Below are 15,773 nucleotides of genomic sequence, written 5' to 3'. Positions count from 1 at the left end.
AGTGGAATGGGAGCTGGTCTCTGGTGCCCTTCAAATGGTTGTTAGCATACAGGTCAAGGCCCCTGTATTTGCTGAGGTATTTGTTGTTTGCTTGCTTCGAATGCAGGTGCTTACTTGCATTGCTTCTGCACTTGGAGACATGCTGCTTGGCCAGACCACACCTTTGGAGCTCAGCTCCCCCTTGAGAGGAGATCAGCTCTCATACCAGACAGTCTTTTTGCTGAGATCCACTGTGCACGCAGCAAAGTGATCCCAAGGTAGCGGGCTGGTTTCAGCCCTGCGCTAAGGAGGGAGGTGGCTGATGAACCAGCGGAGGGGCAGGGGCATGCAGAGGGCACCCCATGCAAAGCCTCTTGCTGCCTTTCACCTGGAGAAGAACCAGCCCCGTCCTGCCGTTGGACTCGGTGCCGAGCTGCCCACGGGGAGCCCGGCTCCAAAGCCAGCTGCCTCGCCGGTGCGGATTAACGAGCGCCTAACAGGGCCTCTCGTGGGAACGCCGGCTTCGGCACAGGTCGGCTGGTGCCTCTGACCCGTGTGAGGACAGAGCCTTGGACGCATGGTCAGCCTCACGAAGACCACTGTCCCCGGGGGCAGCTTGCAAAGAAAGGGGTGGTTGATTAGTCAGGCTTGGATGATCTGTCCCGGTTGCACGGTGACATTTCGCATCTGGTTTTTTTTTAGAAACAGGTAAAATACCAACCTCCAGCCCATCACGCCGCATCCCGGGGAAGGTAACGTTTCCTCCTGCTGGCTGAAGTGGAAACCGTGGGCCTGGCAGAGCCGTGTCAGGCAACCCCACGACCTCTGTGGCTCCAGGCTCCTTTGCTGGTGTCCTCCCCATGCGTGCTGTTCTCCGGCAGGGCCGGCAAGCAGCCACGGGACCAAACTGTGCTGTCAGGCGGGTGCTGTGGGTGCAGCCGGACGGACAGGAGGGGTCTTGAGGCGCGCCTCTTCTTGCCCCCGTTGGGAGCGTTAGCCCTGAGGGGAGAAGCGGCCGGCAGCAGAGCGGCTCGGAGAGTTGCACCCTGGGCCCGTCCCTGCTGACATTACTGGCAAGGCCTGTGTTGAGCTCGGGGTGGGACGGGGTCTGACCTACGGCTGGGCTCAGTAGTTGGGGCTTTCCATGGATTTGTGTCATTTCATCGCCTGCTGCACCGGGAATCTCCCTCTGGGTCTGAGCTCAACTCCAGCAAAGTCAGTGGGGAGACTGGTGGGCTCTGGGTCAGTCCTGAAGTGGCGAAGGCTAAGAGCGATGGGGAAAAAAAGCCAGAATTCAGTCCTTTTGCATGGTTGCAATCCCTGCTGTCCCCCTGCACTTGTCCTCCTCCTCCAGGGCGGCTGGGCCAGGGGAGGTTGGTGTCTCTAGAAATCAAGTGACCGAGAGATGAATTCAGCAGGAGGTTCACCATCCCAAGGGGAAGGAGCAGGGCAGACACCGCAGGGCTGTTTCACCCGAGGCCCAGTGCAGGTCCCGGGAGGCATGAAGGAGGTCTGGAGGTGCTCTGCCCTTTGGACAGACCGTGCCTAACCCTGTGGGCAGCCCCGGAGCGATGGGTACCACCACGCTGGGATCTGCGTTAGGGACCAGATGGATCAGGATCCCATTTCTACCCTTGTGGGACGGGGCGGCCCTGCCCCACGTCCCCTCTTCTCTCCTGCAACACCTGACTCCTCTGGAGCCGGCAGCTGAAAGGGGTCTGAGTTCAGCAGCTAGTTCCTTAAAGCTTTGGTCTAAATGGAGCGAGGAGTTCGGAGAGAGAGAGACAGGTCACCAGCTTTGCTCCCACTCTAATTTTGGCTGTTATTTATCCTCCTCATTGTGGGAACCGAGGGCTTCCAGGCAGGCATTAAGGGACATGCTGACATCTGGCTCGTGATCGGGCTCTCCCCCGGGGCAGATCTGCGCACGCACCAGAGGGTTTTGCTGGGGTTGGAAACGCCGCCGCTCTGGAAGAGAGGTCTAGCAGAAGCCCTCGGAGCAGGCGGCAGCAAGGGTTTTGGTGGCTCGGGTCTGGGGAGAGCACGGTCCCCCTCGCAGCTCGGCCCCAGAGAAAGTTTTGTCTCCCGCAGAGACGAGCGTTACCCGTCGGAGAGGAAATGCCATTGCTTCAGAGGAGGAGAGTCACCTGCCGGCTGCTGTCTGCATCCCAGAGCCGGGGTCGTTCTTCCAGACGCCCGGGGCCCGGGCCACGGGACTCGTGAGCTGGTGCCGCTCACCCGTGGAGGGGAGCGGGGAGGAGGGTTGTGAGGCACCGGTGGGCTGCCCGTGGCTGCAGAGATGTCCCGTGCCGCCACTAGTGGAAGCGGGCACAGCCATGAGACCCGCTGGCCTGGCGTGGCCTGCGTGTCAGTGCCGTGCAGCGTGCGAGGGCTGGCGAGCAAGACGCAGCCGCTGCAGTGGTCGAGCTGCGCGGCGTGAGGCTGGAGCGGCGTTCCTGGCGGCCGCAGCTCCGGGGCGGCCCGGGGAGCCCAGCGCCAGTGCTGGGAAAGCATTTTCTTGCAGGGGCACAGCTTCGAGCTTCAGTGCAGACACTTGCCAAAGGCCACCCCAGTCATCCCAGCGGTGAGCGAGTGCCTGGCCATTTGTGGGAGGGAGCCGGTGGTATCTGCATGTGCCGCCAGCCTTTATGCTTGGGCAGCCTCTTGACCTGACGTGCGGTCTTCACCCCGTCCCAGCGGTGCAGTACGCTGTCTCTAGGGCTCAGATCCAGAATCACAGCTTATGTGGAAGTCCTCGTGTCAAAAGTAATCACTCTTTATCGCAATCTGGATGGCTTTTCCAGATCGCATGTCTGTTTGCTGCACAGCCCTGTGTCACGAACCATTCCCAGGGACACATTTTCAGGCGGCCTGCCTGCATCAGAGAATGACTTTTGTTAGTAGATGTTTTGGATGGGGAATCCAGGAGAAAGATGACAAAGCTGAGATGGAAATAGAGAGCACCCGAGCGAGGGACTAACAACCGAGGGAGGGGGGAGAGGAGGGGAACGCGACTAGGTTACATGCCGTACAATGTTAGCCAACTAAGCCCGGGGGTGGGGGGATGTGGAAAGGAGAAGGGGAGGGGGGGTCGCGATGCTGAGAGGGAAAGGAGGTAGATACACACCTACCCGTTACAGGGGTCCACAGTGTTGGAGGAAGCGGCTCGGAGAGAGCGTCTCAGTCCATAAGGTCCGATCGCGGGGGTCCTCTTCGGGTGGGGCGGGGTCGTCCGTGGCGGCGAAGTCCTCTCGACGCGAAGCGAAGGGGGCGGGGGGCGGTTTAATACACTCCAAGTGACTCCAGAAAGATTTTATTTTCTTGCTAAAAAGTCCATTGGTGGTTGATATTTAGGTGGATATTTAGGTGGATTATCCCTATCTGGGAAAGGTCATTTCATTTTTTTTTTTTAGCTGACATTTCCTGAAGTTTACTAGGGCTCTGAAAGAGCAGAGCAAACGGGTGGCTTAAAATACGACTGAGCAGGCAGCTGGACTGGGGGGTCTGCGCGTGCCTGTCACGCTGCACTCAGCCAGGACGTTATTAGCTCCTGTGGGGAAAACCTTCTCGCCCGCCAGGACCCACGGAAACACAGCGGGAGTTCGGGTTTGGAGCAGCCACCCAAACCAAAGCCCCCCCACCTGTGCGCACCGGTCCAGGCTGCGCTTGGCTGAGCAGAGGTTGGGCACCCTTTTGACTGAGAGTAGAGTTGAACGAAACCTTTCAGGGGAAACGATTTCCCTCTCCCCAGAAAACGAATATTTCACATCAGACAAAGCCATGAACAAACTGGTGCTGCATTTGGTGAACGATTTAAAAAAAACAGGAATTTTGATTTATTTTTTTTTGTCGGAAGCTGTCAAAACATTTCATCTCAGCAGTTTCCAAATGAAACGTTTTGTTCTCCGTGCTTTCAAAATGCAGTTATTTCCGAATTTGCCTATTATTTTTTAAAAAGTGTTAAGAGAGAAGGAAAGAAAGGAAACAACTGCTTAATTTCAGACTAAGGCACTTGGTTGACTGAAAACAATTGCTCCCCAATTTGTTTGGTTTGGCCAACAAGCCCCACAGATAAAACCAATCATTTTCTCCAGCTCCGACGAAGACTAGTGTAGAAATCATTCATAGCCAGTGAACGCATGCTGAGAAGATGTTGCAAGCATGTTACGCATAAGAAGATTACGTGTTCTGCACGGCTATACGCACCTCACCGATGATATTATACAGGGTTATAAGCATCAGCCAGTCACTGGACTGGGTTACGAGTTGGGCTGTAAAGCTCTTTGGCAACAGATACACCGTTGATTAAAACAGCTTTTAATCCTTTGCAAAAGACCCCTCGGTGCAAAGCAGCACTGAAAGGCCGTTCTGCAACCCTCCGCGCGAGGCCGGCTGTGATGCATGACTTCCCCATCCCCTTTTCTAGCCCGAGGACTGTGAAGGCGCTGAAGGCAGGCCGGCTTTGCAGCACAGCCAGCTTCACAGACAGCTAGCCAGCCCTGGCGCGCAGCGGGAGTCCTTCCCCGTAGCCGCCAGGACCGCGGCTCGGAGCGGTGCGTCTCCAGCGCTGGGCTGGCTGCCATCGCTCACTCAGTGCTGAAGCAGTGCTGAGAAGTGACCTCTTGAGCGTCTCGTGCAAGGGACTTGTGCCGCGCAGCCTGAACATGTTAATTAGCAGCAAATTGCGATGGTCTTGCTCCCCGGTGGCTAGAGGTCCTCCAAGAGTATGTCTGAGCTATTGCTAGTGACAGCTTTTTGGAGCATCTTGTTTAATCCCTGTGCTGGAATGACTGCTTTGGGAGCCAAGGCTTCTGGTCCAAATCCCATCAGGGATGAGGTTTTCTAGGCTTTTCTGATGGATGGAGAAGTCCCTTTATCCAATGTTAATCAAGAACTAAAGTAGGCTTGGGCTGCGATGGCTGTTGGGTGCAGAGGCAAAGTGAAGGTTTTGTGAGACTGCTGTGGGCCTTAACATCCCCATTTCACGGTCTTAGGGCAGGAGAAGAAACCCCCTGATTTCCAAAGGTGCACGGCCCAAGTGGGGCCCAATCCACTGCCTGTTGGTTTTTCTATTGACGTCTTTGGAGGGCAGTCGGACCCTTGCTACGTACTTGGGCGGCTAATCGTGGCAACGTCGGCCTGGAGCTGCCGTGCCCCTTTTCTGCTGGCAGGTGCTCTTCCCAAAGGTGCAGCCACCTGCCTCTCTCGTTCTCGGCTGACGAAGCACGGGCAGTGGAGCAGCAAGTCCCGAGCCGGCCTGCGTTTCCTGCATCATTGAGGTTAGAAATGGAAAAGGCCTGTTTGTCCAGCCGCTGCACCTCCTAGCGCGGGAGCGTTGCAGCACCTCCTCCTGCTCGGTCAGGGCCTCTCTTAGATCAGGACGCCTGACATCAACTGACCACAGTTAATGCCCATCCCGGAGCGTAACTTTTCCATCCCAGTAAAACGCACACGCGGCACTTGATTGCTTTCCGCTTGTGTTCCTGGCCTCTGCCGCTCTGTGGTTTTGTTGTTGGGTTTTTTTAAACGCCCCGCAGCCAGATTTATTTGCGAAACGTTGAAGAAAGCCCCCAAATTTTCTTTCCTGCTGGAAGCACTAGAATGAGAAAGTGGGTTTGTGTATTAGATGCTAAAAAAAGCCAGGGCTTATACAATTTTAACAATAGAAAAATGATCTTTGTGCTCCAGTGCCTGTGAGCTGGGAGGGAGACGGCAGTTTGCTCAGGTGGCTGGTGAATTACAAATGAGCGGTTTGCTTTTGTTTTGAATGACAAGCAATTTAAATGCAGTCTTGTGTGGAGGCTTGGAAGCTTTTCCAGCAGGGGAGATGGAGGGGAAAAACGCGCAGGAGCGAACCACCCTCTCTCCTTCGCATCGCGGTGCTGGGGCCAGGCGATGATGACCCAGTCAGGAGCTGGCGATCACACCGTCGCTAATAGCCCGCGGCCAGGCCGGCGCGCTGGACGGTCGGGTTTCGGCTCCAAGTGTGGCCCGGGGCTCAGAGCAGGATGCGCAGGCCCGGGTGCAGCGGGGCGAGAATCAAGCCTTGATACGAACAAATTGCTCATTGTCTTTTTTCCAGCTCTGCTTTTGTTGCAGAGTCTGTCCGGATTGTTTTTCCCCTCCGCTGTTGAAACCAGCCTGGCTTCAGGAGGGGATTCGGGAGGGGAGGGTTCCCTCCCCCACCCAGATAGACATTAATACGGGGGGGAGGGGCGTGCTTCATCCTCTCCTTCTCCTGGAACAAATTGAATTTCTTTTACAGTTGTGCAAGGGCTTTCCAAAGCCTCGGAGCCTGGTACCCCACGCCACTCGGCTCCAGGGTTCGTGCGGAGACGCGGCTGGGAGCCGTGGGGACCGGGCGAGGGGCAGCAGGTCTCGATTCCCTGGTCCGTTAGTGCGCGCGGACCGTGCGGGTGCCCCTGGGCGATGCAGCGGGGCACGGTCCTCCCTGCTTTGGAGTTCGCTTCCTCCCCTTCGGTTCTGGCTGAATGCATGCTTTGCCCCCAGGCAGCGTGCAGTGGGGTTGCCCACCTTCCTCAATGCCCCCGGAGGGCGCTGGGGTCATGTAGCGGGGGGCGCGGGGACAGAGCCCCTGGTAAGTCTCCTGGGGGAATCGCTGAGCACCCAAGCAGGGCCAGGGCCAGCTTCGTGCCCGGGGTCTCGTGCCACCCGGAGGGACGAGTCCGGCCCGAGGCTGGGCGAGCGTCACCAGTGATGCATCCACTTGCCCAGCGGGACGAGCGCACAGAGAGGCTCTTTGGAAGGAGGTATCGGCCACGTGGCCCAGCGCTCACCCTGTCCCAGTGCGGGAAGGCGATGGTCGACGGCCGGGGAGCCGGCGCTGTCCGCCACCCCCGAGCCGCGGGCGAGTGCCGGTGGGCGCAGGGCGCGCCGCGAGGCGGGGAACAAAGGGCTCTCGCCAGGCGGGGCGGGAGGGGGACGCCACCAGGATCAGGAGGCGAATGCTGAAAAATTAACGGGAGTGAATGATTCATGCTCATGAATGTTGGATGGGCTGTTGTGGCAGGATTAATATGTTGTCCTGTGATTAGCGCTGTGGCATGCCAGAGCCTCATTACCTCTGCAGCCCCCGAGGGGTGCACGCTCCTGGCCATGGCAGCCTCACGGGAGGCCCTTTGGGTTGGGGAGACCCGCCGGAGGGGGGGCAGGGCCTGGCTGGCTGTCCCCCCACCCCGCCGTCACCTGCAGAGGGGCCGCAGCTGAGGCGGCCTGGGTGCGAGCCGGGCCCAGCCCAGCCAGCGGCCTTTGGGACGCAAGGAGGAATTCTTATTCCTTATTTAAGCTCCAGCATTAAATTATAATTTTCATTTACTCAGAGAGCATCAATGATTTATGGTGGCCTGACATGACAATGGTGGTAGGAATTTAGCCAAAGGCAAAGGAGGCCGGGTGAGCACGTCACAGTTACTTTGCTAAATGCCACAGCTCCCTCCCTCCTCGAGACCCTGCTGGCACGGCCCAGCCCCGTGCCCGTGCCCGTCTCGGGGCTGTAGAAGAGTTTCAGGAGAATAGGCGCCAGGGCTGCGGCCAGGTAAGTCCCGGTTGCTGTCACAGCAGAGTCCCAGCCTGCGCTGGAGCTGCTTTGCGAGCCCGGTTCAGAGCCGCCCGGCATCGTGGGGCATGCACGGCCGGCGGGCACTCAGCGCGCGGGGCGGGGAGTGGGAGAGCACCGAAATCGGCTGTGACTTCTTGGATACGTGGTAGGTGATGCGGTATTTGCACTGGCCACCCTGGAAGGGGTAGCCACGCCAGGTCTGGTTGCCCGATCCCTCGAGTGCCAGGGCCTCTCCGTGTTCCCTGCTGGCCTCATCCATATTGCCGGGGCGACACCGATTTAGTTCATTGTTTGAGCACTTCGGAGGAAGCTGCTGCACACATATACGGCAGCATTATTATTCATTCTAGTAATTAGGCCTTATCCCAGGGCTTTTATACCGTGTGTGTAAGGATCTCCACTAGAAACAGCCGCCATGGCCCTTAAGCAATAAATATGCCATCGCTTCTTTTTCACCGCCGGTCAACTAGACAAGCCGGATGCCTGTTGGAGTGTCTGCCTGTGTGATCCAGCTGCGTCTTTGGGGTTTCAACGCAAGGCATTAGGAGATGACGTGCGATAACAAAACCACAAAGTGGAGAAATGCAAACAAGACGTTTTATTGGGTCTGCGACTGATTTGACCCAGACAGCTTGAGAAACAGGAAAATGTCCGTTGTACGCCCTCAGCCTACCTTCGGCCTCCGTATGACTGCACAGCCTGCAGAAGCTAAATGCTGCACGTAGCCAGGCTCTTACTGGCCCCCACGCAGGCTTCACTGGTCGCTGGTCCCTTCGCCTTTCACTTGGGGTGCCGTTTCTTCCCCTTTTCCCTCCTGCCGTTGGCACTGTGATGGGAAAAGCTTCCTCCGGCGCCCTGCAGGGGCTCAGACGCCGCGCTCCGCTGTTGTGAGGGCAAAGTCGGCGATGACCTCTCCAAAAAATAATTCCTAGAGCCAGGGAAAAGCACGCACCAACATCATAACTGGTGATGAGAAGCGGGACCGAGTAGTACAGCGCCGGGGCACTGGCCCCAGTCCTGTTTCCTGGTGGCAGAGTGGGGATGGCTGCAGTGGAGGGGCTGGCAGTGCAGAGCCAGCCGTGGTACAAAGCATGGAGGAGCCCAGCGGGGATGATTTGCTCCTCGTAGCTCGGCCTGGTGTGGGTGACTCTAATGCCAGCCTGGAGTCCCCTCGCTGAAGTGGGCACATGCAACGTGCTGCTCCAGGCCTACCCCTGCAGGGCAGCTGGGCCCCAAATGAACTCTCGTCATGAAGCCCCTGATTTCCTGCTTCCTCACCCTGTGTTTTTATTTCCCCTCAGGTGGTTGCACTCAGTAAAAGAAGCAAGGAGGCTGAGACGGCTTTCCTGAGCGTTTACAAGCAATTAATTGCAGCACCAGGTAAGGCAGGCTCTGGCTGCTTAGCTGAATAATGAATGGGGAGAGCAGGCGTCAGACCATCTGACAGAGGTCGGCCCACACCGCAAAGCTTCTGCAGCAAAGCTGTGTCAGCACCGGGTAGGCAAAGATCCCCCCCGCCCCCCAAGCAGCGCTAGCCAAGCCACAGCGTGCACGGCTGTTGTCACCTTAGCCTGTCACTGGAAGGGGTGACATCCGCCAGCACATGCCGCCCTTGCACAAGGGGGCTCCGCAGTGGCTCGTGACGTAGACAGGCGCAGAAGCTACCCCGGTGCCATTGCGAGCAAGCCTTGCGGTGTCAGCGTAGCCTCGTGCGCGGCGCCTCCCACCCTCTGTCCCCGGTGTCCCATCTCGGGTTGTCCGGGCGCTGGTTGCATTGCAGTGCCTCTGGGCCACGGCGCTGCCACCGCCGTGTTTGTTCTCCCTGCCTGGCGGCCTGGGTGGTGGGGACTCGCTTGAGCATGTAACTCTGGAAATACCAGCCGAATAGACAAGTGGAAACAGCTTTTGCCATAGCCGTGTTTCAGCGCAAGAGGCAAATGCATCCTGACATTAGAAAAGGAATACATTTGCTCAAGCCTTGTAATAACACTGCAGCTATCCCCAGTTGCCTTCCTGACGGTGAGCTAGGTAAACCGATTGAGCTCCATTCGCTGCTGTTTAGGTCTGATGTCTATTTTTTTTTTTAAATATGCGTGGCTACATGCCCTGCGCCCGCGCCCGCGCTCGCGCTGCCTGCACCTGGCCACGTGTGTCTGAGCCACTGCTGACCTCCGGGTTTACGCACCCCAAGATCAGCCTGTCCCGAGGGCAGGATAAGCTCTCGGCCCCTGTGCTACAGCAGCACTTCCCAGCACCGGTCCCCGTCGTGCTGTACACGCAGCAGGGTAGGAGCCCTGTGAACCACAGCCCCTTCGCACGCTTGGCACGTCGCTGGGTGCGTCTGATATGCAAGCGAGCCCTCCTCACTTGTCTTACTCTCGCTGAGGCTCCCCCGGGGCAGCTCTGCTGGCAGCCGGGTCCTCTGCCAGGGGCTGGGCTGGGATTTGGGAGCCCAGTTCTGATCCCAGTCCCATTGCTGACCTCCCAGCTGACCTGGCAGGGGTGGGTCAGACTGGGCCTGGGTCAGTAAGGCCCAAAGCAGGTCATGGCTCCAGCATTTGGGATCCACCAGCCCCCCCAGTCTTAGCTGTGACGCGCCCGATGCCCCAGCCCAGGGCTGCCCTGGACTGTGGACCCGCACTCCCGTCGGCCCCACCCCAGGGCTCGGAGCCGTGCGCCTGGCCCGCTGGCCCGCGCTGTCTCTGCTGCCCGTGGAGAGCGCAGAAGACATGGCCCCTCCCTTCTTTTAATTGAGCACCATCTCATTAATAGACAGTCCCGCTTCTCCCATCATTCGCTTTGCTCTAGCCCTCCCCGATGCCACAGCTGACAGGCTGGAGCATCTCCCGGTACCAGCGTAGCACGGAGCCAGCCGCGCTGTCAACAAGTCTGAGGATGAAGAGCTTCTAACTGCTGAAGATGTGCAGGAGGGCTCCTACAGGGGCACTAATTCATTTTCCAGACATTTAGGAATAACAAAATGTTTTAATGATTTCTTAGGGGAATTAGGGAGACATATTTTTGTCCTCATTAAATTTTATCCTGCAATACAAGAACCAAATGTCAGATCTGTTTCCAGAGCCCGGCGCTCACACACGCGCGCACACACACAAACACCTCACTGCGGGCTTTCGCTCCTGTAATTTTATATATATATACTTCTTGACAGGCAAATTCTTTGTAGGCTACTTTAGAAGCAACGCACAAGTCCTGATTCAACATTTTTGTTTTGAATGGCTGCTGTCAACACAAATCCCTGGCAGAGACTGCGACGCGGGCTGATTGCTCAGCAAGTATTTTGATAAGTGAGCGGGCTACATACATGTCTGTAATTACGAAAGAAACTCGTAAATCTCTTTGATATTGTTCACACAGATGTGGCGTGAAGTGAGGGGAAAAAAAGCCGTAAAATGTGTTAAAAAGCATAATTAATGTCATTGTTGTCAGGGATGATTTGATTTAAGCCTCTTTGTGACTTCAGTTTTGGTGAGGGCCAGTCTCTTTACGGCACTGGGCAGATCCAGGGGTGCTGACCTGGGTTGGAGGAAGCTATGCGTTAATAGCCAGGCGGGGGCAAAGGGGTGCCAGGCAAGGGATGTTCATCTGCCAGCCTTTGTCCCCTGCGTGGGGGGTAAGGAGCATCTGGAGGCTGCTCCACACGTGAGCCAAAAGCAGCCGTGGGCAGGGAGAGCGGGCAGGGCCACGCCGGCCCCGAGGCTGCAGCAGCAGGGCTCTGCTGTCCCTCTGCAGTGACCTTGCTGAGCTGGACACCTGTTGCTGTTGGCCCCCGGGTCTGGGCACCGGGCAGGGCAGGGCCTGCGGTTCCCCAAGTCTGGAGAGAGCAGCTTGCTTGGGCCTTGATGAGTAGGGGCCCTGGGCCCTGCAGGGCTGCAAACACAGCCCGGAGAAGCTCCACACGCCTCCACCTGCTAGGGCAGCGAAGTGGGAGCAGGGCTGCGGCCGTCATGCTAATGCCAGCTGGCACGCTGCGGCCCGCGCTGACTTTGAGCAGCAATGCTGTGTGACAGGTCTCGAGGCGTGCCGAGGAGGCTGAAAGAGACCTAGTGGGCTCGGGAAGTTTTGCCAGGGAGCTGCCAGGGGTGCACGAGAGCACGGCTCCATCTCAGCACCCTTCCTGCGGGCGACTGGTGGAGGCTTTCTGGAGGGTCAGGCAGGCAGCCCTGCGGGGAGGCGAACGGGGCCCTGAGCTGCAGACAACGTCTGGCCTGGGAGCTTCGTTGTCCCCAGGGATGTTGGCTTGGAGGAGGGCTGCAGAAGAGGGAGGCTGGAGGGACCAGAGCCCCCCGCAGCCGCTGCGAGCTTGTGCGCTGGGACGAGGACTTGGGAGCTGGGCTGGCAAGGGCGGAGGGAGCAGGTGCGAGCATTGGTCAGCATGGGGGGAGGTGCTGGCCCGAGCGGGGGTCCGAGCAGGTCTCTGCAAGGCTGTAGCATGCTCGGAAGGAAGGAGGAACGATTCAGAGCCTGACCGGTACGGACAGCGCGTCCCCAGAGCTCGCGGGTGGCAGGGGCGGAGGCTGTGCTGGCAACGCTGGGGCTGCGCTCTGCTCTGCTTCCTCGGGCACCCCACGAGCCTTAACCCTGTCCTTTAGTTGGATCCAAGCCTTTCGTGTCCGACAATGGGCAGCCGGAGCCGGCACCCAAGCCCCAGCCCCAAGGCCTCTCCAAAATTGGAGCAGCCGCTGTACTGAGTGCAGGGCCACACAGCTGCCATTTCCCTGGTGTCCTTTGCTGCGCGGCCAGAGGGGCTCAGCGTTCGTCCAGCAAGCCCCAGAGCCTTCCTTGCCTCAGGGCTACCAAGCTGAGCGGCGGTTAAAGCAGTGAGCCCATGCCCAGGCCTCAGCGACTGGCTTGGCATAAGCTTTCCCAGGCAGAGGGCCTCGGTTCACAGCCAGCTCAGGTTGGGTTTGCCCGTTTTAAAGCCACACCTGGGTGGAAGCCAGCGATGCCCTGGGCAGGGGCCAGTCCCACTGCCCACGGTGAGGCCAGCAGCGGCTGTTGCTGCGAGACAGGGCCACGTCGCAGTCCTGATCCTGCATCGGGGCTCCACGCCCCAGGAGGCAAATGCACTCCTCCGCTCTGCCAGCTGCTCCCCTTCTCCGTTAGAAACCTCCCCGCAGCACCACGGCGCTTCGCCCTGGCTCTGATCAGCGCCACGCATCCCACGGCACCCCGCAGCCTGAGCCCAGCATCACCACGCCGTACGTCCTCATCGGTGGCACGGTGTGGGAGGGCATTTTCCTGCTTGAAATGGCTCCTGGGTTTTCCTGGCAAACACGGCTGAGCAGCTGGAGCAGAGCCCAGCCTAGCCCCTAGCGCCGTGGCCGGAGCGGCTCGGCTGCCCCTTGACACCGCTGCTCACTTCCGAGCTCTCGCACGGCAGGCGAAATGGTGTGCAATGGTGCCAGCTAGCGGCAGAAACCGAAACGGGTGATTTCATGAAGAAGCCAGGGCAAGGTTGGCTGGGTTTTGTGCTTTGCTTGTATTAAGGAAGGTGTCTTGAAGTTAAGCATTAAACTTTCAAGTATGGAAAAGATCAGGGCGTCGGGGGCCTTGAGAGGTTCGACTCTCCCGAGAGCAGCCTCAGTTAGTCTTTAACTGAGCGGCTTGTGCCCAAGGAGGCTGGTGGTTGCCAGGTGAAGCCAACACCATCCTAATTTACGCTTTGCTTTTTTAGGACCTGGCTTTACAAGCAAGGCCCTCCCGGCGGGCAGCGGGAGTGGTCGCTGATCAGGGCATCGCTGGCTCCCATCGAGGTGAGGCTTCAAGAAGGGCCAAGTCCCAACTGAGTTAGAGTCCAGCTGAGACTGCCTGGGACTGGGTGCTGTGTACCTGGCCAGTCGCTGAGGGCTGGGTGTGAGGGATCAGCGCGTCACCACCGTTCAGCTTGGTATCCATCACATTGTGCAGCACCTTGCACCCCTCCGGCCAGGGGGTCAAGTGGCAAAGAGCACGAGGCAAACCGCAGCTCCCTGGATGGCCCAGGGTCCAGTGCAGTGGCTGCTCGAGCCTTGGAAAGGTCTCAGGGTGGTGGCTTGGGAGCTTGTTCTGCGTGGCCCGTGCGGGACCTGAAAGGCTTCCCCTCAGCTCCGATCTACTAAAGGCCAGGCTCCCCCGAATGTGCCCGACGCTGCTGGAGCCATCCCAGGAGGCTGAATGCAGTCCTGCTATTTCTAGGGCAGCACTTTCCTGCGAGGCCGAACCTGGAGCCTTGGGGTTGCCTTTTTCATACGACTTGGCTGTTTCTCCCTGAGCAATTGGACCCAGAGATTACACTAAAATGTCGCCTCTCTTGTGGTCCTGGCAGAAGGGGATGGGAAGCTGTTCTTTTTTAAGCTCAGGCCCAAAAATATATCCTCACGGGGTGAACAGCTCAGATCGCAAAGAGGAAGTTTTTAGAGGATGTGTCACTTTTATTTCAGCAAAGGAGCTGCAGCTAAAAGCAGCTAGATGGAAATGCTGATGGGGGCAGAGCTCCCTCACGGCTTTATTACCCATGCTGGCTGCATACATTTTGCTCCCCCATTATTTCTTGTTACCAAAGGATGTCAGCGCTTGCCACAGCGGATTGCATCGTTGGCCTGCCCTGCCTTTTATCGTGCCATGGGCTGTCCCCCGGGCTTCGGGGGCTGGCTAAAAGAATCATCTTGGGAAGGCACCTACCAACGCGCGGGGTGGGAGTGGAGCTGGAAATCCTTCACAACCCCTGCAGTCCATCAGCTTCAGCCCTGAAGCATGAGGTTTAATTACCCATATCGTTATCTTAGCTTGCATAGTTACAAACGTTATTAATGGCTGTAAAATTATCCGGTCCTTTTTAAAATCCAGCCACACTATATGTCTTCAGTTGATGACCCTCTGCAGCTGTGAGTGCTACAGGTAGACTATGTAGTGCGTAAAGGCAGGGCATCCTTTTATTGCACCTGAATTTATAGCCCTCTAATTTTATCAAATGTCTTCTCCTGCTAATGTGCAACAGGGTGGGAAGCAGGGGTTAATGCCTGCCCTGCCTGGAGTGAGGAGACGAGTCTCCACTCACGCACACTGCTCCTGTCCTTGGGGCTAAGCCATCAGCTGTACCACAGAACCGAGACCCTTGCCAAAGTCTCGGGCCAGGGGCCTGGCAGGAAGGACATTTCAGAGCACGTTGTCCCTCGTCAGTCGTCTTCGTTCCAAGGATCTTGCAGCGCTGTATTATCGTTATTACTTGTTGAAAGGTAACGCTGAACGGGTGCCCGAGCAAGGCTCCAGCCCCCTAGAACCTCGTTAGTGCCCCAGGGCATCCGGGGACGTGGTCGTTTCGACAGGAACTGAGCCAGCCCATGGGGGAACTTCTTTTCATCCTGCCCTTCCGCCCTTTTCCAGCTCCCAGGGCTGGGGCTGTGGGTGCTCAGCACCCTGCTATAGGGTGCTCGCACGTCTAGGCTCGCCGTCACCCTGGGGTACAACGGGCGCGAGTCAGAGGTGCAGTGGGACTGCTGTCGCTCTCATGGTGGGTGCCATGGGTATCACCAAGGAAGCTCATGCCCCTGCCTGCCGGAACCAGCCTTCCCCACTGCTTCTGCATCCCTGACCCAGAGAGAGCCAGCCTCAGGGCGTAGAGGGCCTCCTGGGTGGCATGGACTCCCTGCTCCCTCGGGCAAGTCTCTCCAGGCGAGGTGGGGAGAACAACGCGGATCTCTTGCAGCGGGCGAGTGCCTTGCACTCCCCTTGCCTTGTGTTGAACAGCCAGGCAGTTGCACCAGAAGCGTCCAAACCCACCTGAAGCGGCTTAAGGGTTGAGCACGTGTCGCCCAACGTACTGGCGCAGCACAGCGGGGCGGGTCAGGGCTCAAGCCTTGCCCATCACTTGACTGTAGCTTAGGGAGTTTTTTTCTCGCTGTTATTTTTTATCCTCTGCTCCCCAGTTCTTGCTGAGGAAGGGGGATTTGAAGTGGTTCTTTATACAGCTATTATTGTCTTAGTGAGAAACCAGCTCAACATATTTAAAAGCGAACAGAAGGCTTTTCCCCCGCCTTCTTTTAACTTGTGTACCTTAGTCTCTCTGCCTGACATTTAGCTGATGCCTCAAATAATTCTTCAAGACAAAGTAAATGGGAATTCCTTTGATACAGCGATTCTTCAGTTACAGGCATTTTAAGTATGCATAATTTGACAGAATCCTCTAGTTGTCTGGTCTTTTATTTCTTTAAAGAAA

General features: G+C 57.7%; 1 protein-coding gene across 1 annotated transcript in view; it reads left to right on the top strand.

Moving 5' to 3' along the window:
- CUX2 (cut like homeobox 2) overlaps positions 1-15,773 on the top strand; it is a 169,826-nt gene that overhangs the window by 121,869 nt on the left and 32,184 nt on the right. Inside the window, exon 4 of the mRNA XM_090063720.1 lies at positions 8,860-8,938. Coding sequence (XP_089919846.1) covers positions 8,860-8,938 — 79 coding nt within the window. The remainder of the gene's footprint in view (positions 1-8,859; positions 8,939-15,773) is intronic.

The sequence above is a fragment of the Crocodylus siamensis genome, chromosome 9, assembly GCF_052110815.1.
Source record: "Crocodylus siamensis isolate JL-2025a chromosome 9, ASM5211081v1, whole genome shotgun sequence".
NCBI lineage: Eukaryota > Metazoa > Chordata > Crocodylia > Crocodylidae > Crocodylus > Crocodylus siamensis.
This window is presented reverse-complemented; position numbering and strand designations above follow the sequence as displayed.